The sequence below is a fragment of the Mauremys mutica genome, chromosome 16 (genome assembly GCF_020497125.1).
Source record: "Mauremys mutica isolate MM-2020 ecotype Southern chromosome 16, ASM2049712v1, whole genome shotgun sequence".
NCBI classification, from domain to species: domain Eukaryota; kingdom Metazoa; phylum Chordata; order Testudines; family Geoemydidae; genus Mauremys; species Mauremys mutica.
In genome coordinates, this window is record NC_059087.1 from 4,396,688 (window position 1) to 4,421,294 (window position 24,607).

Below are 24,607 nucleotides of genomic sequence, written 5' to 3' on the forward strand. Positions count from 1 at the left end.
ACCCTCGGCCTGCGCCCCACCTCCCCTGCTGCCTCCAGCCCCCCGCCCTCAGCCTGCCCCCCCTCCGGCCCCCTCCCCCGCCTGCCCCGGCCCCGCGGGCCGCTCTCCCGCTCGCCCCTCCCCGGGCCGGAGGCTGCGCAGCAGCAGCAGCTGGCGGAGGCGGCCGGAGGCCGGGAGCCGCCGTCGCTGTAGCCGGGCCCCGCGCTCCGCCCCGGCCCGGAGCCGGCAGCCCCGCGCCCCAGCCATGGCCCTGGTCACCCTGCAGCGCTCGCCGACCCCCAGCGCCGCCTCCTCGGCCAGCGCCAGCGAGGTGAGCCGGGCGGGGAGGCCTCGGGCCGGGCCCAGGGGGAGGCCGCGCCAGGCTGCGGGCAAAGGGGGACGGACCCGTCCTGCCCCCACACCCCGCCCTACCCCCCATCTGCCCCCCCCGTGTCTCCCTGCCCCCCACACCCCGCTATACCCCCCATCTGCCCCCCCGTGTCTCCCCGCCCCCCACACCCGGCGATACCCGCGATCTGCCCCCCCGTGTCTCCCCGCCCCCCACACCCCGCGTTACCCCCCTTATGCCCCCCCGTGTCTCCCTGCCCCCCACACCCCGCCCTACCCCCCATCTGCCCCCCCCGTGACCCCGCCCTACCCCCCATCTGCCCCCCCCCGTGTCCCCCTGCCCCCCACACCCCGCCCTACCCCCATCTGCCCCCCCCGTGTCTCCCTGCCCCCCACACCCCGCCCTACCCCCATCTGCCCCCCCCGTGTCCCCCTGCCCCCCCCACCCCGCTATACCCCTCATCTGCCCCCCACACCCCGCCCTACCCCCCTGTACACCCCCTGCCCCCACCCCCCGCCCTACCCCCCTGTACACCCCCCGCCCCCCACACCCCGCTATACCCCCAATCTGCCCCCGCCATACCCCCCGTCTCCCCCCGCCATAACCTCCTGTACACCCCCTGCCCCCCCCACCCCGCTATACCCCCCGTGTGCCCCCGCCCCTCACACCCCGCTATACCCCCAATCTGCCCCTGCCCCCCGCCCTACCCCCCGTGTCCCCCCGCCCCCCACACCCCACTATACCCCCATCTGCCCCCCTGCCCCCGCCCCACCCCCCACCCCCCGCTATACCCCTCGTGTCCCCCCGCCCTCCGCCCTACCCCCCGTCTCCCCCCGCCCCTCACACCCCGCTATACCCCCATCTGCCCCCCCTGCCCCTCGCCATACCCCCCTGTACTCCCCCTGCCCCCCACACCCCGCCCTACCCCCCGCCCCTCACACCCCGCCATACCCCCGTGTACACCCCCTGCCCCCCCACCCTGCCCTACCCCCAATCTGCCCCCCGCCATACCCCCTGTGTCCCCCCACACCCCACCATATCCCCCGTGTCCCTCACACCCCGCTATATCCCCCGTGTCCCCCCGCCATACCCCCTGTACACCCCCCACCCCTCACACCCCGCTATACCCCCAATCTGCCCCCCCGCACCCCGCCCCACCCCCGTGTCCCCCCGCCCCTCACACCCCGCCCTACCCCCAATCTGCCCCCGCCCCCCGTCTCCCCCCGCCATACCCCCCTGTACACCCCCCGCCCCTCACACCCCGCTATACCCCCCGTGTCCCTCCGCCCCTCACACCCCGCTATACCCCCATCTGCCCCCCTGCCCCCGCCCCCCGCCCTACCCCCCTGTACACCCTCCGCCCCTCACCCCCCGCCCTACCCCCGTGTCCCCCCGCCATACCCCCGTGTACACCCCCTGCCCCCCCACCCCGCCCTACCCCCAATCTGCCCCCCGCCATACCCCCCGTGTCCCCCCGCCCCCCACACCCCACCATATCCCCCGTGTCCCTCACACCCCGCTATATCCCCCCTCTGTACACCCTCTGCCCCTCACACCCCACAATATCCCCTGCTATACCCCCACTGTGCCCACTGCCCCCCGCAATACCCTCACCATGCCCCCCGCTATACACCCCCTGCCTCCCACCCCCACATCCCGCAATACCCCCACACTGTACACCTCGCAATACCCCCACTGTGCCCCCCTGCTGTACACCCTCTGCCCCCCGCAATGCCCCCTGTGCATCCCGCTATACCCCCACCGTGTCCCCCTTCTGTACACCCCCACACCCCGGAATACCCCCCGTATCCGCTATATATCTTCTGCCCCTCACACCTTGCAATACCCCCCCATATCCCCTCTGCTGTACACCCTTTGCTCCCCGCAATACCCCCACCGTGCCCCCCAGCCCCCCACAATACCCCTACAGTGCCCCCTGCTCCCCGCAATACCCCCTGCTCCTCGCATGCCCCCTGACCCCCCGCTGTACACTCCCTGCCCCCCCAATACACCCACCATGCCCCCTCGCTGTATACCCCCTGCCCCTCAAACCTCGCAATACCCCTGCCATGTCCCCTGCCCCCCACCCCCTGCTATACCCCCACCGTGCCCCCTGCTCCCCACCCCCCCTCTATACCCCCTGCTCCCCACCCCATACATCTTGCTATATAGCCTTGCCTCTACAGAGCCCATACTCTGCTATATCCCTCTGGCCCATACACCTGCTGTATACATACAGCTCTGCCCCACTCTGTCCCCTGCTTCTATACGGCCCACACCTGCTGTACCCTCTCTGCCCCATTCACTGCACCATACCTCCTCTCTCTGCACCAGGCCCCACACCTTACTATACTCCTTTGCCTTATTCCCACCCCCATATGCCCCCACTTCGGTTATCTCCTCTGCTCTTCTCCTGCCCTATACACTCCTGTATCCTTCCCCTGCCTTATAAACCCAAAAGACAGGCCCTGTGTTCGCCTACCCTAACTCCTCGCTCTCCTGTGTCCTTCCCTACACCCCCACGCCCTCCCTTTACGCAGCATCCCACTCGCCTGGGCCTCATTCCCATATACTTCCCCTTGTGTCCGTTCTCCTGTCAGGTTAACAGTCCTATGTCTCACCTGTCAAATCCCTGTCACTAACCCGTATGGGAGGTGGTGGGGAGTGGCTGTTAAAAATCTCACTGACTGTCCCCAGCTCAGGGATGCTCTTTGTTTACTTTGTTCATTCCAAACTGTGGACCTTGGACTCAGCCTTTAATTCCCTGGTGGCGCTGCCCTAGCTCCAGGTTGTGGGTTTGGGTTTACCAAGCCACAGAGACACGGTGGGTTTTCTAGCTGTGTTCACTGAAAAATGCTGAATGCAGTGTTGTAGCTGGGTGGGTCCCAGGATGTTAGAGAGCCGAGGTGGGTGAGGTAATACCTTTTATTGGACCAACTTCTGTTGGTGAGAGAAACAACCTTTCAAGCTGCACAGAGCTCTTCTTCCTGTCAGAAGAAGACCTGAAGAAGAGCTCTGTGTAAGCTCAAAAACGTCTTTCTCAGCAACAGAAGATGGCCCAATAAAAGATATTTCCTCGCCTGTCTTGTTTCACTGAAAATGTTATAAAATCATGAAGATTCATAAATGTTTTTAAAATCTTTACTTTAAAAAAAAAAGGTATAAAACCTAAATTTTGTACCTAAACCATTGATTCCCCTGTGAACCCGTGAAATAGAGAGACCTGATTCTCATCTCATTTACACAGTTGTAAATCAGGAGTAATCTTACTGAAGTCAGTGGGGTTACATGGGTTTTAACCTAGTGTATGTGAGAGACGAATCAGGCTTTTGGTGGGTCTAATCTTGTCTTTGGCATCTTTCTGCATTATGTCTATTCAGTATCATATCATGTAGGGGTATAAAGCTTTTTTTCAAGGAAGTAGGGGTCTCCTTCCATGGCACACAGTATTGACTCACCTCTGCCATTTGATGCAATAGAGTGTATTCCAAAGGCAGGGCAATTCCTTTTCAAAAGCATCTTGATGAGCCAGGAACAAAGATGCTTTAAGTGGCACCCAGAGAAAGGCTGAGGTAGGATATCTCCCCCTGCTCTTCATCCTAATGGTCCTTTCTGATCTAAAAGTCCATGAAGCTATGAATCACCCCTGCAAATTTAAACAATGGTTTATGTACTATGAAAGAGCTCTTACAGCCTGCTTCTTCATAACACATAAACCAGTATGGATTTATAAAATGGATGCTAATGTTGTCTTCAGGGGAGTTGTCATAGTGTCAATATGGCATGTCAGAAACCCTTATGAATTTTTTTCTGAGAAGAAAATGAATTTGCAGTCGCTAATTTTTTATAAATTCAAATAGCTCCCTTGAACTATCAGATCTCCAGCAACTTTGCTGCTGTAAGCAAAGCCCCAATCCTGCATTGCAAGCTGTACAGGCTCAGCCGTCTGCTTGGGCAGGTCACGGTGCAGAATCAGGGCCTGAAGATCAGACTTCAGGATGCTCTCACCTGAAGAGCCATGGCTTGACATCACTCAGAGTGCCTGGGACATACTGGGGGATGAGTGGATGGTTGAAATGGCATTGCCAGTGATGGGTCCAATGCAAGACAATTATATTTGTATATAACCCAGCAAATACACAGTCGAGTTGCCAGCCTTGTCAGTTCGGATAAATGTTCTGTCCAAAGAGCTAAAGCCAGTTAAGAAGGTTTCTGTCCTCTGTAATGGCAAGCCCTTAATTCTTCCTATTGTGCCTATTTTTGTTTATTTTTAAAAAAGGTCAACTTGAAACCTAGTCCGTTCGAAAAAATGAGTGTCAAGTAGCTTCAAGTGTGAATCTCCCTGGTGATATTTGTGGTTTCACACATATTTTTACAATCACAATTTTTAAAAAATGTTTGTATGTTCCCCCATTGCTGTGTAACAGACACAGACAAGTGGGGGAGCTCACCAAGTCCCCAACTCTGCAACTGAATCCAGGCAGGTGGACCCTGTGTCCAGTGATTTCAGTGGATTTTTTTAAATCACTGGGACTCCACATGGCTCCAGGGGTTTTTCTGCAGGAGTCTGACTTCAGGATAAGGACCCAACGCTAAGTGGTGGTAAATGCACAAAATAAACAAACTATAAAAATAGAGGAAATATATTTTTCTTCAAAGCTCCATCAGTCACAGTAATCTTGCATTGCTTTTTAATATCTCCTTTCCACTGAATAGCTATACGTCTGATATACAGATTATGCAGAGCTGTAATAGAGCTAGTGTATCATCATTTCAATGTCCAATAACAAATTAAGGCCCATAACTACTAGCTATGAGCAGCACATTCTTTGGCATCATTAACTCTGACCTTCTGAAGTCTTAACATTTAAAAAACCCCTCTAACCTTCAAAATGTTGTTAAAACCCTTTTTTTTTAAGTTGAGGTCCATAAAAATCATTTAAGAGCATTGTACATTGTACAGCAGAAGGGCGCTCCAACTGGTTGTGGCCTTTGGCACTACTGTGATAGAAATGTTAATAAAAACCAGTAGGACACTTATGCTTTTTTAAGTTTAAAGGCCAAATTAACTTCTGCTGATTTGTGTAAAAGCCACATTTGTGCTGAGGCTGTGTTAGGTTTTACTCTTGCTTCTAATGGCCAGGCTACCTTATCTTGGTTGGTGAAAATACTTGCAAAAAATTCAGAAAAACAAATCCATGGCCATTTAGGAACATGATATTTATCAGTAGGCTGCACGCTTTGAACTGGGAATAGGCTCAGCTCTTCCTGGCCTAAACGCATAGGCACCTACCAGAGATCAGGAGCATAAGGTTTATGAAACAAAGTTGGACAGTTTTGATTACATCCACCATATTGACACTCTGCCCCATTCACTGGAGGCTTTACTTACGCCCCGCTCTTTGCTAACGTTCTGACTTCAATGGGAGGGCTGTGTGCACATCCCTTGTGATGTCTAGGCACTCCATCCACAAGCTGATCTGCCCTCCAGCTTGCAGGATTGGTACTTAATGGTTTTAAACTCCCTTTGACATCCTGCACCAGGTGAAATGGTGGGTGGGGATATTTTATGTGGCTGGATAGCACTATGTCTCTGTGGACATTGAAAAAAAATCATTGTTTTAAAAAGTGTGAGGAATTTTTGATGATAAGGTGGGAACAGCCAGTGCATAACACGTTCTCTATCCCTCTTTTCCCTCCTTAGCTGGAGGTTGGCAGTGATGAAGATCGCAAATTAAACCTGAGGTGAGCAGAACCATTTAATTCATGCTGTTCTAAACATTGTTTCCAGCACTGTTGAACTTCTGCCATGTGATTTCCTAGGTCCTGATCCCACAGTGAGCTTTGGGCAGGCAGATTCTTGCTCCTGTGTAGACCCCAGAGCCTGTAGTGAGCTGAGGCCCGATCACTGAGCTCTCTCATTTATTTTATTTTTGATCTTGGCATTTAACATTTAAAAATTAAAACGAGGTTTAATTTTCTTGTCAGGAAAAAAGTGGAAAATTGTTTATAAAATTAATCCACAATGCTTATTAATTATCTTAATGTGTCTTGTCTCTAATGGTTTGGGCTTCTTCTATGCCCTTTTTGGAGGGGGGTGGAGAAATGGTGGAAATGGAGCCATCCTCTGTTCGCTTTTGACTGTTTAACGGTCAAGGATTGAATTCATTTCATGTTGGAAATAAGAAGTTGCTGTTATCAAGTGAGGAGGGGAAAAGGAAAGGAACAAAAGATATAAGCTAAGAGAGGGCTGAGGTAAGTAACCCAGAGGAGATGGGAGAGGGCTTTCATGTGCAGAATCAGTTGATGCCCCACAATCTCCAAACGTAGCTGCCTGAAGGGAAAGGCTTAGAAACTCTGCAGTATCTTAGCAGGCTTGTTCTTTTAATTTTCTCTTCTCCTTGGCCCAGTTTTAATGTCCACTTAGGCAGTTGGTTGGTTTTGTTTTCTGTTTGCCATTTGTCATTGCTTGTTTTATAACTTCGGGCACACTGAGTTCATGGGATATTGCATGGTGTGTCTCTGTTACACACTATTGGAAGTTTGGTTTCCCTTTACAACCTGATACACCAGCGGATTCCAGCAGCTGCATAGCTATGTTTTGGGGCTGGGATAGAACCTCTTTTAATTTGGAACCTGTATAATTTTCTGATTTTGGCAGTGGATGGGGTTTTGAGGAGTGGACTCTTTTCATTCTGCATAAAGTGAAGTTAGAAAGCCGAGTCTTCTCTATAAACAGGTGAGGTAAGCGGCAAGCAGCTGTATTACAGCCTTTGTTGTTTGGCTCAAAAGTGATTTGACTTGAGTTTCAAATCTCTCTAACAAGACTAGCTGTACATCAGAGGCACTGTGCATTGGATTTTGCTAAGCAGGACTTTCTGGTTTGTAAGTTCTGATTGCAATTTTTAATTTTTATTTCTCAATCCTTATTCTGTAGTGGCAGTGGTGTCTAGAAGTTCAAGGAGAATTCAGGACTCCTGGTTCTACTCCCAGCTCTGCCACTTATTCAGCATGTCAGTGGTTCGCAATCAGGGTTCTGGGAGCAGGTTTCAGGGCTCCGCCAAAATAGACCAGAGAGCAGGGCCGGCATTAGGCTTGCTGGGGCCCAGGGCAGAAAGCCCGAGCCCTGCGGCCCGGGGCTGAAAGCCGAAGCCTGAGCAACTTAGCTTCGGCATGGGGCCCTGGGCAATTGCCCTGCTTGCTACCCCCTGGCTTTTAATCTACTGCATCTGCTGAAAACCAGTTGTTGTGGCACAGGTGGGCATGGAGTTTTTATAGCATGTTGTGGGGGCCTCAGAAAGAAAGAGGTTGAGAGCCCCTGCACTGTGTGACTTGGGGCCACACTTAGCAGCCACTGAAGTCAATGGAAAGATTGTCATTGATTTACCAGGGCCCTGGGCCCATGCCTTGATCTTGCTGTGCTTTTGTTTACTCTTTTGTAAAACAAATAATAGGTAACCTACCAGGAGGGTCATGAGAACTAATTCATGTCTATAAAATGTCCCTTTGCTGAAAGCTGCTGCAGAAGTGCCGATTATTGTTGTTGTTCTTTATGAAGGGGCGAAGCGATCCTGCAATCATAGGTGCATAAGCAGCTGGTTCGCGTAGACACAAGGCAGCAGAGCTCTAAGGAAGGTGTGTCAAATGATTGGTTTCAGCCTGCTTGGTATATTATCTGGTTGTCATGACAGATGGCGATTCTGCAGAATGCAAAATTTCATTTGTAAAAAAGTATCAAGTATCTAACCAATATGGTCACAAAGAACCTGAGTGTAGCCTGATGTAATGCTGCCTCAGGGTATGTCTGTGCTGGATCTGGAAGGTTTAAATGATGTGTTCAACTGATCACCTGCATTACTTAAAAATATAGCCATAAAGCCTCTCCATTAAGTTTCAGAGCTAACGTCACACTGAACTGAATGAGATGGTGCACCCTTCTCAGAGCCGTTTCAGGTTTAGGACTGGTGGAGTTAGAAGGCGTAAATTCCAGCTCAAGGAGTCACACCCATGCTAGCTCTGATCGAGCGATTGCACCAAAATAGAAATGTAGCTGTGGTGGGCAAGCGGCAGGAGAGGCTAACCGTTCTGAGTACGTACCTAGGGTATTGGACAGGATCGTACTGGGGTCGGCTAGCTCTTCCCACCGCTTGCACCCCCATGGCTACACTTCTGTTTTTAGTATGCAAGCCTGATTAGAGCTAGTGTGGGTATGTCTCCTTGAGTTGGAATTCACACCTTCCAGCTCCAGTGTAACCAAACCCTAAGGCAGCCTGAAGCAGCTTTGAGAAGTGTGCATGGTCTCATTCAACTCAGGGCCTCTGGATATATAGGCACAAGTCAGGCATTTGGACTCACCAGCGGCCAAATAAACAAAAGGGGAGATTAATACCAGTCTTAAAAGGGTATTGTGTAATTTTTTTTCACTGAGTGATGCTGCGAACAGCAGTAACTTTACGAACTAAGGTCTGATTCCCTGACCTCTCAGAGCATAATGGGGCTACTTGTATGTATATTTGCAGGACTGAGGCGTAATAATTAGTTGCTACCCTTGATCTTTGTCCAACCCTCTTGCTGTGATGAGTGGGAGCTGTGCTAAGGATTGAGGGGAGTTTATGTGGCACCATGGCCTATGAAATCAAATTTAAAAATGGATTGTAACCCTCTGCACAGAAGTTTGTCTTCATAAGGTGCCTTCTGTAGAGGGATTTACTGAGACTCTACCTTGTGCCCATAGGGTGGCAGAGTTGTTCAACTTCATTGTTCTTTTGCTGCAAAAGCAGTCAAAAGCCCGGGTTGTGTTCGCTGCAGGAAATGCAGGCATTGATTGGTGTGGCAGTGAGATACTTTTGTCTTAACTTTGAGATCCTGGACTGAGAGAGACTGACATGATAGCAGTGCTCTGTCACATGTGGTGGGCATAGGGTTTGGTAGTGCGTGACTTAAAAGACCTCATAGGATCCTAGAAGTCAGAAAAAGGAAGAGCTGTTGGAACATAAAGTCCATCTGTCTGCCAGTGCTGGGTGAATTTCCCTGATACAGGATTTATCAGATATTACACATTTATGGCTTTTTCAGAAACTTTTCATAAACTGGCTGCAGAAAGTCCCAGAATTTTCATTTGTGGTAGGACAGTTGGCTCAGCGTGTTCATACCATCAGGCTCTTTCTAGAATTGCTGAAGGTTCTGACGGCCCCTGTCACAAAGGGCTAGCTGCCGCACCTCTGACTCCTCTTTGGCATTACACGGCAGCCCCATGTGTGCAGTGTTGTTGTAGCTGTCTTGGGCCCAGGATATTAGAGAGACAAGGCGGGTGAGGTCATATATTTTATTGAACCAACTTCTGTCACAGCTAAATACAAGATGGAACAGATTGTTTAGCATAGATAGTTAGCACATATTGTAAGGGACCATTCAAGGTGGAGTGGCCCATTAGCACCTCGGCAGTCATAGGACAAAAAATGGGGAGGTTAAAGATTGCTGTAATAAAGCATAAATCCAGTGTCTCTGTTCAGTCCATGATTTTTAGTGCCTAGCAGAGTAATGAATTTAAGTTCCCGGCTCGTCTTTTGAAAGTGTTGTGCAGGTTTCCTTTGAGGATGAGGACTGAGAGGTCAGCTGTAGAGTGATCGCTTTGTGAAAAGTGTTCGCTCACTCACAGGTGATAGGTTGTTTTTGTCTTTTATCATTTTCCTGTGTGCATTCATTCGAGAGTGTAGTGATTGTCTGATTTCACCCACTTAGTTCTTATTGGGGCATTTAGTGCACTGGATGAGGTACACCACATGTTGTAATAAGCATGTGTAGGACCCATGGATCTTGGAAGGTGTCGGGGGTTGAGGATTTGATCACTGTAGCAATGGAGATATGCTAGGATACTCGTGTTTTCCTGGGTATATTCCTGTAAGCCATTTTTTGCCATCAGATATGTAAAGACAAGCCCCAGTGCAGGCAGAGGGAGTTGCCAACCCTTGTATGAATTTGATTCAGTGCTTATGATACCTTGGTAAGGTCTCAAATTGCTGTGTGTAATTCTGTCTTTAGGGTTGCCATGGTTGCTGAATCTTGTTTCTTGTATCTGTCCTGGTCACAGGGCATTTGTGATTTGATTTTTTTCAGAGATGCTATACACCCACAGGATCCTGAAAAGACTTGTGTGCTCACCTTTGACCACAAGTGAGTTCATTAAGTTAATCGGACTACTGAGATGCTTAGAGTTTTTGCATAAGATTTTTCAGGACCAGGTCAGTTGACTTCAATGGCCAAGTAATGGGTGCTCAACATTTCTGAAAGTCAGGTGGCTTTAAAGCCAGATTCTGCTCTGTTACACTGAGGCACCCTCAGTAAAGGCAAGTGTTAAGCTGCTCTGGAGGACACGGTTAGTTTTTTCTTGGTAAAACTCATCTAACTTCAAAACTAGAATTTACCCTGTTGTGACATGACAACTGGGAGAGTTTGTCACTTGGAGAGTCATAAAGCGAATCCTGTAATGTAGATAATTAATCTAATTACACTTGATCTGTTCCTTTTTATCATCCATGATGATAGGTTGTCTTGTCCTAAGTCAAGGAGAATATTTCACACCTAGCCAGTCCCATTATGAATGTTGGCTATTGCTCAAATACACTCGGCCAATACATCCAGATAATCACTGTCTTAATTACAAATATACAGTAAGTTTGTTTATCCAGTCATTCCATAATGCTCTCAATTACAGGGTTTTCAGTCACATTCTGAATGTGGTTGAAGAGAGACAATGCGTGGGTGCCTTCAGACGCTGATTGCCTGCACAGAGGATGACGTTAGAGCCATGATGCGTTGAGGTCTAGGGGATACCTATCCAGACCTCTGATCTGGTCTGAAGGTCTCTCTTGAAAGAATTGGTTTTGTCTGACAACATTAAAGACAGCTCTAGGAGGTAGCTCCACTCTGCATTGAGCGAGCTAGGGTCATTGTGGGGCACCTCAGCCTTGGAGGGGCCAGAAGGAAACCCCACTACCTGCTAGCACAGTAACATGGTCATGCTCATGTGGGTTAGACTGCCACAGTTTAACTCACCCCATGCTTAGTGTGCAGCAAAACAAAGGCTGAGAGGGGACCTTGTTGCGCTCTATTAATACATCGGGTGGTAAACACCAGGGAAGGGGACGATCTATTTAAGCTGAAGGACTGTGGTGATACAGGAGCAAATGGGTATAAACTGGCCATGAATGAATTTAGGCTGGAAATGAGCAGAAAGTTCAGAGGAGGGAGGTTTTGGATCAGCCTCCCAGTAGGAGGAGTTGGGTGCAAACAACCTAAGTAGTTTTCAAAGGGTGCTTGATAAGGTCTTGGATGGCATTGTGTCCCTGCTGTAGTAGGGACTGGACTTTATGACCCAGGAGGTCCCTTCCAGTCCTAAGTCTCTGCGTTCCTGCAGCGTCTAGTCTCAAAGCAGTCTCTGCATTGTGTCTTGGCTTCTTCACAGACTGAGGGGTAGGAGCCATGTCTGAAATGGTTATGCGATGCTTCTGCAGCCCCACAACTCCTTTTAAGAGCCACGTGGCTGTTTGAGACTCCACCGAGCCTGATGGCTACATACAGGAATTGTGTTGGGGTGGCACTGGGCATGGGAAGTAAAGGTAGACCAGACAGGTCTCCCAGTGGGCAACTCTGAAACAGACCTGTAAATGGGCTTGGATCCTCTGCCCTCCTCCTGTTCCAGTTATCCTGAGCACACATGGGTACCTCCCACATCTGTACCAAACAGTAAACCGGACGCGGTGCTTTTATGGAGTGTCCTTGGGAGAAGGGGTAAAGCTGCATGGGTCTCTGTTCTCTTTGTCGGCTGTGTTGGTGATGGAACTCTGAGGCTAGCTGCTCTACTTTGGTAGAGGCAGAAGATTAGAAAGCTAAAGCAATAAAAATGCAAATTAAATTTGTCCACAGCATGGCAGAGGATTCTGACTGGAAGAATGTGCCTTTGGGGGAAGATAGCTCTGAAGTTGTAAACACTGAGAAACTGGTGCTTCTGGGAGCGGGGAGCAGGGGCAGGCAGGGAAATATGCTGCTGCTTTTTAAAAAAGAACATTATATTAAACATTTATGACCCAATCCTGCATTTCTGAGCCTGCAGGACTGGGTTCTTAGAGCTTTTTAAAATAACAGTTAAGGGGCAGATTCTGCAAATGGGGTTTGATGTGTAAATAAAGGTTTGCAGGATTGGGCCCTTATCTACCCATGGAGCCTTTGAAGAACTCCTGTAGGCCTGTATTGTATCTACAGTACAAACTGCTGTTCAGGATGACTTTAGTTGAGTGTGCAATAGAGTATCTTTACCAGTGAAATGCTACACATTGCTGACAGTGTGGTCCAGTTGATAGAGAACAGGACAGGGACTAGAAAGACCTGAGTTCTTCCCTCCCCTGTCCCAGCTCTGCTACTGACTCACTCTGTGACCTTGGCCAAGTCACTTAACCTATCTGAGCCTCATTTACCCATCTGTAAAATGGGAGATAATACTTTCTCATCTTTGTAAAACACTCTGAGATGCAAAGTGATGTGTACGTGTTAAGAATTATTGCTTTAATTCATTACCTGTCAGCTGTCTCATTTATAGGACTTTTTATCACCTCTGAAGCTAGCATTAGTTGATCTGTCTTTCAGAATGTAATGAGGAAGTAGCATTGTTTCCCCTGTCTTTGCCTTTCAGTGATTTACATGGCTGAGCACTCACTATCCCAGTGGGTTACCTGGTCAGAAATGAACATGCTCTGCTATGAGAGACCATATTGGTTAATAACTAGCTGAACACTTGCTTTTGTTGTTGTTTAATAAAATAAAGTTATTTTCTGATTGTGGTTTGGAAACCATTGAAGGCAGTGGAGTTACACTGGGGTGAATTTGGCTCCTTCTGTACTTTGGCTTTGTGTGTCTGATGGAATCTTTTGATTTACTGAAGTCACCAAACTACTCTGTAATCAACAGCAGAAAAAATTACTGCAAGTAAGTTCCTTCCAAGCATATACTCCCAGCTTGCATGGGTATAAACTCTCATGCATAAACAGGGAGGTGATTAAATTAAAATAATATTTACAAAATTCTTCCCTGTGATACCAGTAGTACCTTAAGTAATTGAAACGCAAAGAACTTTAAAAATCCAATTTACTGTTCTCCATTCTGCTATTTGTTTACATTTTGCACTTCACTTAACTCTGTTAGTGAAAAAAACCTGCTTAGTTTCAGCTTGTTCTCCCCTGCTAGTCTTGTGCTGTGTTTAGATCCCAGCACAACACAGGGATGTTTATATACAAACTGACTTCTGTGCATACAGGTGTATCTTTCAATATTTTTATAACCCCCCCCCCCACCCCCACACCTTTTAAATGTAATTGTTTTGTTCAAACTGCCCGACAAACGTCCCTTTAAGTGTATAAGGAATTGTGTGAATGCAGTGAGGGGAGAATAGACTAGTTATATTTTAACAACAGACCTGACTGACTCTGGGTCTTTGGGCTGGGGAGGATGTTGGGGCTCGGGAAGTCAGGGTGCCTGTCTTGAGCAGTTATTTGGGAAGACAGTAGCCTCACTGTGTTCTTGTCCAGCTACTTCGCTACACTATTTATTGCCTTAAAGTGAGTCGGTGGGAGCTCCAGAGGCAGAAGTTGAAGAGTGTATTAAATGTTCAAAACAGGATGCTGAATCATATCCTGACAAGGCTGCAGCCGCCTGCCTTAGCGTGCACCGTACAATGGGGAAATGAGTTCTCAGGCCCCTGACCATTTGTAACTGTCTGCCCTGTGGGTGTGGCCTTGGAAACTGGCAAAGTTATAATTAGGGCTTTACATTCCGCACTGTCTGGTGCAGGAACATTTGAAAAATGTGGAGTGGGAAAAAGCCCCGGCTTAAACAACAGCAGGGAAGGTGGCGTCTCCATCGGTCGCCTGCTCGCAGCTGAGCAACGCTGTGTGGTTATATAGACGCGGGCAGAGTCTCAGCAGGAGGCTCCAGGCTGCCACTCCATTGCCAGTCCAGAGAGCTGGTATTCAGACATCAGGTGTGGTGTGTGTAGGGAAGGTGATGCGTGGCTTTAGACTCCTCCTACAAGCTCACTTCTTTCATGAAGCCCGTCCCTGCAACAAAAATATTTTCACCATTTTAAAAAAAAAGCTCTGAGCTAGAACCTTTTTCTAGGCTTGGTCGGCACGTTTGTCTAACAAATAGTGTTTTAAAAAACAGTTGTAGAAAACCTAATGCAGACAGGGAGTCTTCATGGATTTTGTTTAATTTAAATGAAAAGGGCATTGTTGGTTTTTTTCTTTAGACAAGATTTCAAAATCCCTCTGCTGCCTCTGAAACAGCAAAGCAACAGCACCATGCTAGTGCATGGGATCAGAAAGTGAAACAGACCAGTCAGGCCCTGCCTTTAATAGGAATGAAATACTAAAAGGAAGCAAACTGCATCCATTTAGTTATTCACACTTAAATACAAAAAAAGACACCTCTCTGCTACGCTCGCTCCCCCCCCCCCCAGTTCATTAGAATCACAATCCACACAGAAATCCATTACTGTGCTCCCATTCAACAAAAGTAAATCTGTGTAAACTACCTCTAATTTGGAGCATAAAGTACGCCCTGACCCTCAAACCCTATGGCTTCTCCCAGAGACTTAGCAAATAGTGTTTGCAGCAAGCCCAGGAGGTGAACAGATTTGGGCAGTGCGTATTGGCCGGCTGGTTCCAAAGGCAAAGAGACTTCGTAGACAATGCCCTGCCTGTAGCTGATTCTCTCCTGTAGGGCTTGATCCTGAAGATGCTGTATGTACTGTTCAATAGGATGCGGAGTGCTCGAGCCCCTTGCGGGATTGAGACCACGGTGAGGGGCAGCAGTCCAAGCGAGTATGCTGGTAAGTGCTGTGGTACACAGGGAGCGACTGAGTGGGGATGGATAAAGTTAGAGTGTTTTAATGATAGATAGTTCAGAACTGTGGTGGTGGTGGTAGGAAAGAACTTTCCTTTTGAGTAGTTGATACCGTAAGCCTGGTTGTACCCCTTTAGGAGAGCTTTTGGGCAGCTTGAGACGCTCCAGCAGTGTTGGTTTGTAGGGTTGTGAGCATCCACATACAGTCGGAAGAACACCCTGTTACGGTTGCTGTTTACTGTCTGTTTTACCGTTGACAGAACTGCTACAATCATAGCAGCTCATTTTTGCTTTTTTCCTGTAGAAATCCAAGTTGTAAAGATCACTAGCAAAGACACCTGCTGTGGGGTGAGGGTCTGTGTGAGTGACAGATAATAGCCACTACTAGGGCAGGGGTTCTCAAACTGGGGGTCGTACTCCTCAGGGGGTCATGAGGTTATTACATGGGGAGTCACAAGCTGTCAGTCTCCACCCCAAACCCCACTTTGCCTCTAGCATTTATAACGGTGTTAAATATATTAAAAAGTGTTTTTAATTTATAAGGGGGGTCGCACTCAGAGGCTTGCTAAGTGAAAGGGGTCACCAGTGCAAAAGTTTGAGAACCACTGTACTAGGGAGTGTGCTGGCCTGGGATGATCTAGATGAGAGGCTTTTTGGCTTTTGCTCAGTTACTCTGCATGGTTTTGCTGGGTTTATTTTGTACACATCACTGATGTGTCAAATACGCCCTGGCCTCTGCTGCCTTTTTTGGAATCATTCTAAAACCCATCAGCTCTGCATTTTCTGGGCAGATGCACTGCTGGTGTTGCTGGGGTTTTCAATCACTCTCTGCACTGTTGTCTGTCTGTGTGGTGGCTGACCATAGCTCATTCCATTTGTGGGCTTGTTTCTTAATCCTGGAAACAATTGTTCACCTTCCTGTGCTCTGCCACCCAGCCTCCCCTTCCCCTTCCCAGTGGTTATGGGAGTGTGATGTTGGGAGCCACCGACAAAGGGCAGGTGAGCTGGGGTGACGAATAAAATAGTTTAAAGGTTTAAAATAATGAGTTTGGGAACGGAATGGAGGCAGATTGGTCAGTATGCTGGCAGCTTGGCTGAGAGAGGAGCAGCATTCAGAGGAGCAGCATTCAGAGGTACTAACACACAGCACTATCTGCTAGGCCAAGCGTTCCAAACTGTTCTCTGGCAGGGAGCAGTGTAACAGAGTTTTTCTCATGAACGCCTCCCCTGCCATTCCCGGTTGTGTGGTCTTCCTCCCCTCACATAACCCCACAGCATCTCTATAGCAATTGCCTACATGGCAAAACACTAGGAAAGCACTGAATGTTTTTTCAGTTCTTTTAATGCAGTCTGGAGCTGGAAATGAGGAGGAAAGCCAGCACCATGTGACTAGCTGGCTCGCTACAGACCACCAGTGCATTGGGGAGCAAAGTCTGCTCTAGGCTACAAAGCTGCCCCACTGCATCTTTGCTTTGTTTTGTTTAACCCCTTCCAATAGATGTGCTGCCACGTTGTATCCAGGATCTCTTCAGATCAGTCTGGACTGTGATACCATGCAAGGGACAGCACTGGAGGGGTGTTTTGCCCCGACGTAGCTAGCAATATAAGCAAGTGGGTAGCAGTTAAGACAGCTGCAAGAAGCAAAACCATACGGGTCTATTCTGAATTGTTGGATGGTTAGGAAAGGATGATCTTGTGGCTGAAACATTGGACACGGGACTCTGGAGTCCCCTTTCCCCATTCTGTGTTCACACCCATGCTAGAATGCTGGCGTTTTGCAGACGGCCAGACAAATGAACGCTTTGGTGCGTGTGGTCATAGGATGAAGTGTCATCTTAAGGGTTAATGTATCAAAAAGTATAAGTGTTTATTATTGTTTAATGAGCACTAATACAAGCAGAGACGCTTTTAAAATATCTGACACTGGACTCTGAAACAGCTGGTGTCACGAATGACATCATTTTTCAGCGGGAAGCTCAGAAATGGTAATTGCAATTAAAAACATTCGTTCCAAGTCTGTTGCATACTTGCCTGATGCTGTGATGGGCCTCTTGCCTTTGTGAACTGTGTTATTAATGGGATGGGCACCATGCACAGTTTTTCTTTTCTTGTAAAACAGTCTATAATTTTGTTTGGCTTTTCACCCTCCAAAGTACTGGGGATTCTTAGCATTTTCTCTTCTCTAGCCATTTGTAGTCGCTCTTCTAGCTTATTTTTGTGTCTGTCTTGGGATCCCAACGGTTTTTCCACCTTCCCTTCCCTGTATTCAGATACAATTCTAGCTTGAGGGGCCTACCAAAGCTGCTCCTTCATTGGCTGGGGGAGCCACCCAGCTGCCCCTTCCTGCTAGGAGCTGATTGTGCCAGTTTTGCTGCGCTTGCCGCTCCTCTGGGAGTAAAAGGGACAGAGCTGGAGCACAGCCCTGGCTCACTGATGGGGCTGGGAGCTGGATTTTTGGAGTCACTTCTCTAATCCCTCTGAGCTTGCTGGCATTGCACCTGGCCAGCAATGCTTCTCCCTGTGAACGATTCAGGGTGAGGTTCTCCTGTAAAGCAGGAGGAGAGTGATGTCTGCACTGAGGCCGACAGAGAGGCTAGTCAGGTCTGCCTGAAGGATGGTTATTGTTTTTTCCTTACATAGCGCTATCGATGTACATTCTATACAGTGCAGATGGGGGCAGAGACCCTGCCCCAGAGAGCTTACAGCCAGTGAGTTAAGACAAGAACAGTGGGAAGGGATGACAAACCCAGGGAGAGGTCTGGAGTAAGGCTGAGAGTGAGGCCAGTAAGACTATGCCACTACCTGTTGGCCTCCTGGAAGAAATGTGTTTTGAGGGGTGGAAGCCTGGCAGAGGGCAGCATAAAGGCAAGTATGGGGGGAGGACAAAAGTGGGGTGCAGTTTGTTGAGGTGCTGGGAATGTGGAGGAAGTGGAAGGAGGGAAGTTGGAGGAGAGGAAGGTGATCAGGAACAGTCAACATGGGTTCAGCAAGGGCAAGTCATGCCTGACCAACCTGATTGCCTTCTGTGATGAAATAACTGGCTCTGTGGATATGAGGAAAGTGGTGGATGTGATATATCTTGACTTTAGCAAATCTTTTGATGCGGTCTCCCACAGTATTCTTGCCAGCAAGTTAAAAAAGTATGGATTGGATGAATGGACTATAAGGTGGATAGAAAGCTGGCTAGATTGTTGGGCTCAACGGATAGTGATCCGTGGCTCGATGTCTAGTTGGCAGCTGGTATCAAGCGGAGTGCCCCAAGGGTCGGTCCTGGGGCCGGTTTTGTTCAACATTTGTATTAATGATCTGGATGATGAGATTAATTGCACTTTCAGCAAGTTCGCAGATGACACTAAGCTGGTGGGAGAGGTAGATATGCTGGAGGGTAGGGATAGGGTCCAGAGTGACCTAGACAAATTGAAGGATTGGGCCAAAAGAAATCTGATGAGGTTCAACAAGGACAAGTGCAGAGTTCTGCACTTAGGAAGGAAGAATCCCATGCACTGCTACATGCTGGGGACCGACTGGCTAAGCAGCAGTTCTGCATAAAATGACCTAGGGGTTACAGTGGACGAGAAGCTGGATATGAGTCAGCAGTGTGCCCTTGTTTCCAAGAAGGCCAATGGCATATTGGGCTGTAGTAGGAGGAGCATTGCCAGCAGATCGAGGGAAATGATTATTCCCCTCTATTTGGCACTGGTGAGGCCACATCTGGAGTACTGCGTCCAGTTTTGGTCCCCCCACTACAGAAGGGATGTGGACAAATTGGAGAGAGTCCAGTGGAGGGCAATGAAAATTATTAGGGGGCTGGGGCACATGGCTTATGAGGAGAGGCTGAGGGAACTGGGGTTATTTAGTCTGCAGAAGAGAAGAGTGATGGGGGATTTGATAGCAGCCTTAAATTACCTGAAGGGGGGTTCCAAAGAGGATGGAGGTAGGCTGTTCTCAGTGGTGGCAGATGACAGACCAAGAAGCAATGGTCTTAAGTTGCAGTGGGGGAGGACTAGATTGGATATTGGGAAACGCTATTTCACTAGGAGGGTGGTGAAACACTGGAATGGGTTACCTACGGAGGTGGTGGAATCTCCAACCTTAGAGATTTTTAAGGCCTGGCTGTGATGATTTAGTTGGTGTTGGTCCTGCTTTGAGTGGGGGATTGGACTAGATGACCTCCTGAGATCTCTTCTAACCCTAATATTCTATGATTCTAAGTTGTGGAGGGTCTTGGAGGCAAGAGTGATGAACCTGAATATGGCGCAGAAGGCAATGGGAGGCCAGCAAGGGGATATCCCGCGGGGCCAAATGTGCTTGGTGGAGCAGTGCCGGGTGTATGGCCTTAGACAAGCCAAGGTGTTGCATACTAATATAGGGACCTGATTTCTCCTGGGTTCAGTTCCCTTCTCTGTAATTGACTCACTGAATGATCCTGGCCAATTTACTAAATTGCCAGTGTGCCTTGTTTGACTCCTCTGTGGAATGGCTGTGACCCCATCTCCAGGCAGGATTATGGGACCTAATTAACATGGGTGAATCCTGTTGCCATCTGCAGGTGAAGGGTGCCACGTAGCTGCAAGGTATTGTGAGCATCTTAATTCACTGAGTCACGATGAGCTGTGCCAAGAGTCACTTGTTTACTAAGGAGCAGAGGGAGACTGCCTCAAAGAAGAAGGTGACGAAGAACTCCCAGAGAGCTCCAGGTCAGCGGGTCAGCACACAGGAAAGAGCATCCTCCAGCTATAGAGTCCAGAGGAGAGTTGGGAGGGTAACACTGGAGACAGGCGGGACAGAAGGAGCAGCTAGGGGAGTGTGTTGCCAGGGCGGTCTAGGGAAGCCAATCTAGGCAGAATTTGGTGGTGGGGGTGTGGGGAGGAGCCAGGAGGATGTTCCTGAAATAATACAGTGCTCAGCTAGTTCATAAGCTTCTTGCTGGCCATTTTAAAAACACAGTAAAATTTTCAAAAGTGCCTAAATCCAATTTTCAGAAGAGATTGAGGGGCCATAGGGTGTGTTTACAGTGGAGCTAGACACCCTGCCTCAGCCATAGGGTATGTCTACACTGCAGTTAGACACCTTGACTTGGGCTCACGGGGCTGTTTAATTGTGGTGTAGACGGTCAAGCTCTGGGCCCCTCCGACTTCGCAGGGTCCTAGAGCCTGCGCTCTTGCCCGAGTCCGAACGTCTACAGTACAGTTAAATAGCCCCTTAGCCTCAGCCCGTGAGCCCGAGTCAGCTGGCACGGGCCAGCCGTGGGTGTCTAACAGAAGTGCAGACATACCCTAAGTCTCAGTGTAACTCAGGCTCCTAAGTGCCCAAGTCATTTTTGAAAATGGGATGTAGGAGCTTTTGAAAATGTAACCTCTATTCCTTTGTGTCCATAATGGACGGACAGATTAACTGCATGAGACACACTAATTTGCTCCAAATGGGGGCGCTTTAGCACTGTGGTAAACGTGTTTCCTTGCTCTTCCCCCTCCAGTGGCTCTGGTGTCCACGGCTGAATTTGGGGTGACTGTGTGAAGCGTGATGTAGCAATCTCGAGGTACACTGGACTGACTTGAGACACGTCACTGTAGGTCCATTTATGCTGGGGAATAAGCTTTGGTGGGTTTAATGATTGGTTTCATTTTTCTTTTTCCTCTTTGTGCTGAAAGAGAGTTTGTATCTGGCGCTGTGAATGGCCTACAGTGTCTGAAATGCTTCTTAGCATTCTTGTGCTGTGAATGCAGCCTACGCCTTTCAGCCAAACAATACAGGCTCAGAAACTCCTTTTGTTGCTGGAGTGTTAAAAACATTTAGAGTGAAGATTGCCAGGATTTCTTGCTCACTAGCCCCCTTTTTGACTTGAAATGCACCAGAGGGCTGGAATTTTCTTGCATTATCTGGTGTGAGTTACTGATGGGGGTGCTGGGGAGCCCTGCTGTTCCCTGCACACACTGGATCTTGGGGTACACGATTGTCCATGCTTGGAAAGAGAACCTTGGCTATTGTGGCCAGGTTGGCGCATGTAGGAGTGTATTTCCAGTAAAGTGAGGGGGTTCTCTCTGGGGCAGGGCTTCCTTTGGTTTGGAGCACCCCTCATACCTTAGACCCCTTCATTGAAGCAACCTGTCTTCAGCTTAGGCGGTGTGGGTAGGACTTGCTTTAGCAATCTCTAGTTCAGCCAAAGAGATGGGAAGAGCTTTACCATCTCAGGAGCAGGTAATGAAATGCACAAAGACAACATATTTTCAAAATATCCCCGAATTTCAAGTGCCTGGGTTTCTGGATGCCCAATTTGAGACATGTAGGTTCTGGGGGGTTTTAGAGGTGCTGAGCACCAGCAGCTCCCACTGACTGCAGAGGGAGTGTGGGTGCTCAGTGGCTCTGAAAATCAGGCCTTAGATGTGTCAAGTTGGGAATCCAAGTTATGGTCCACTCTTCAAAGTGTAGGTCTGAGTATTCTGAATGTCCTCAAGAGGGAGCTCTATCAAGAGTGCTTCTGTGTGCAGGAAATAGCCCTTTGTAGTGCACTGTTCACAACAGGAGGTCAGGTGTGCCTGTGTTTGGAGAGTGAAAACAAACCATGGTGGATTTTTAACACATCTTGCAGTGTCCGTATTTCTATAGTAGAATCTCACTTGTGAAGAATAAAACACAGATTGAGATCGGTGCCTTGAGCATTCCCTTTTCTTCTGGTCCAGGAAATTTAACCAGGTCTTTTGCATGGCGATGCAGATCATCAGGTACTGGGTCAGTCCATAACACATTGTGTTTAAGCAGGAAGTGGGAACTACAGTGGTATCAACTAGCTTTAAAAAGGAGACTCCATTTTATTTTATTTTCTAGGGCATGCCAGCCTTTCTATACGACTGAGTTGATGGTATGTGTTACGCAGAGCGAATAAACATTTTAAATGTATGATGCACTTTGTTAAAGTAGGAAAAGTGAAGAGATAAGCTGCTGTTGCTTTAAAGGGTTCTAATGTCTATTTCAACAGATTTTACAGGAACATAAACGAGTAGCTATAAAGTTAATTTTCCACCAGTTCTATTGTGTCACATAAAACCCCTTCCAAAGGCCCCTATCTTGGTCAGGAAGTGTTAGTTGATGTATCTCATATCAAGCTAAAGCAAGCAGTCAGTGCACTTTAATTGTCCTCTTGGCTGAAGAAGCAGGAACTGTATTGCTACATGTTTATCTTCCTGATGCTTGCTTCCCTGAGTCACCCCTTATATTTTGTTTGTATTTCAATATTTCAAGAAGGCTGCAAGTTTGCTCCTTAACTGGCTTCGCTAATGGGCCACTTCAGTAAGAGACTAACTTGTGATATGGTTCAGCCATTTGGAAACAGCCCCGTGAATGTGCTGTGAAGGGGGCCAGGTGGTATCTCACATTTCTGGGAGTGCAACTGGGGAAACTAAGCAAAGGGCTACATTACATTTTGCTGCAGAACTGCCTTGAGATATTTTGACTTTTCTGAGCCAATGACTGGACTGAACAGAAAAGGAAAGATAGCTGGAGCCTCCTTTGCCAAAGGCATAGTTACAAAGCAAGTGTTTTTAACTGCGGAGCCTGGAAACCGATTTCCCATGAACTAATCAGCTTGGGAATGGTGACTAGAAGAGCATGTGAAGATAGGGAGCTGATATTCTGTGGGGTGTTCTCAAGTGTAACAGGGTGGGGGGTGGGATTGGAAGAAATGTGTATTTGTTTAATCTAAAGATGATGGGGCGAATTCTGCCCTGGCGCACAGGGGCACAACTCCCATGCCGGGAACAGGAGCTGCACTGGTGAATGCTACGGTTGGGTTTCGCCAGATATTGTTAAATACACCATGTAAAATCCTCCTATTGTTGGAAACCTTTTAATTCTCCTGGAGCCAGACTCTCCTTTAGATGAATCTGCCCCCTCTTGTATTTTGGAATGAGAAGGCAGACGTCCTCTGTGGTGTTTGGCAGCTCTAGGCTCATGATGGTCGCTGCTAGATGAGATAGGGTGCGAGCTCGCTGATACACAGGTAACTGGGAGAGGGAAGCAATGGGGGGCAGAGCTGTTGGAAAACATGGAGAAAGTGCTCATTATTCTCCATGCTGGTTAGGAGCAGCCTAGTGATTGCATCATCAGAGGTTGCTGAAAATGTTTTTGACTGTGTGGAGGGCACATGCTTGTTCAAATGGATAGGGAATTGTCTGTTCAATGGATCAGGGCTGTGTGCCTCCCTGCTGGGCTGTGGGCTAGCACTAAAGGATTGATGTCCTTCACCCCCATCCCACACGTGCACACATACACATCTTAAAATTGATGAGGAGGCAGTTAAGAATCTTGATTTTTGACGAAGAGATAGTGCATTGGAAATAAGGCGTGGCTTTGTGCATGTGGAAGGTCTGGTTACAGAGTTTGTATGGAGCAAAAGGTTATCCAAGCTATACAAGTACATGCCAGAGGCTATAGAGGAGCCATTGCCCATGATTAAAAGTTTTACTGAAGTGGAAAAAGACCATCCAGGGAATTCTCTGGGCTCAAATTTGGGAGGAGGCCCCTAAACTGTTTAGGGACATCCAGAATACAGGCTCCTTCACGGAAGCTGACACCCTAAATAAGATAGCCAATTATCCGTCATTTACAGACCTTAACTTGAGGGAGGTTCAGTGAGCGCAGTTCCTTCAGTGGTGCTGCAGCCAGGACACAGAACAATGGGAGAGAATTGCTGACCGGGTGAGCAAGGAGCTGGAAAGTTAGTTATGTGTGATTTCTCCCCTGCAGTTTCCTATCCAGTGGAACAAAGATCCTCTCTCACCATTTCCTGTGGCCAGAGCATGCAGTCCCTGCGGGGAGGATGATGGTAATGCTTAGCCAGAAGGTGTGGAAGTCTGCCGCAGTAGTTCAGAAATTGGGAAAATAAAGTTTAAGACTCAGGGCTTGGCTACACTTGCAGGTGTGCAGCGCTGGGAGTTACAGCTGTCTTCGTACAGCTGTGTAGAGAAAGCGCTGGAGTGTGGCCACACTGACAGCTACCAGCGCTGCAGTGTGGCCACATTTGCAGCATTTGCAGCGGTGTTGGGAGTGGTGCATTATGGGCAGCTATCCCAGCGTTCAAGTGGCTGCAACGTGCTTTTCAAAAGAGGGGAGTGGGGTAGAGTGTGACAGGGAGCGTGGGGGAGAGAGAGAGTGGATTTTTGGAGCTGACAACAGCTCCCTGCCTTGCAAGTTCCGATCCCTTCCTTTCTTTTAAGTTTGCCCAAGGTGATATCAGTGCAACCCTCAGCTCCTCTCACCTCCACGTTCATGCTCCCACTGTGTCAGCTCCCTGCCTTGCAAATTCTGACCATTTCCCCAACCCCTCATTCACTCTTAAATGCAAATAGCCTGCAGACCAGATAAGCAGCTGCTCCCACGGACTCCCTT

The 24,607-nt window shown here is 48.6% G+C and overlaps 1 protein-coding gene across 3 annotated transcripts in view; it reads left to right on the plus strand.

The window, feature by feature from the left end:
- The first annotated feature begins 202 nt into the window (after positions 1-202).
- The window catches only part of SSH1 (slingshot protein phosphatase 1), a 60,901-nt gene continuing 36,496 nt past the window's right edge, over positions 203-24,607 (plus strand). Inside the window, exons 1-2 of one of the 3 annotated variants that reach the window (XM_044990173.1) lie at positions 203-310; positions 6,033-6,073. In XM_044990173.1, coding sequence (XP_044846108.1) covers positions 245-310; positions 6,033-6,073 — 107 coding nt within the window. In that variant the 5' untranslated portion in view covers positions 203-244. Of the gene's footprint in view, positions 311-6,032; positions 6,074-9,568; positions 9,639-20,743; positions 20,763-24,607 lie in introns of those variants that run through there. The other 2 variants (XM_044990177.1, XM_044990178.1) reach the window with 2 other exon arrangements.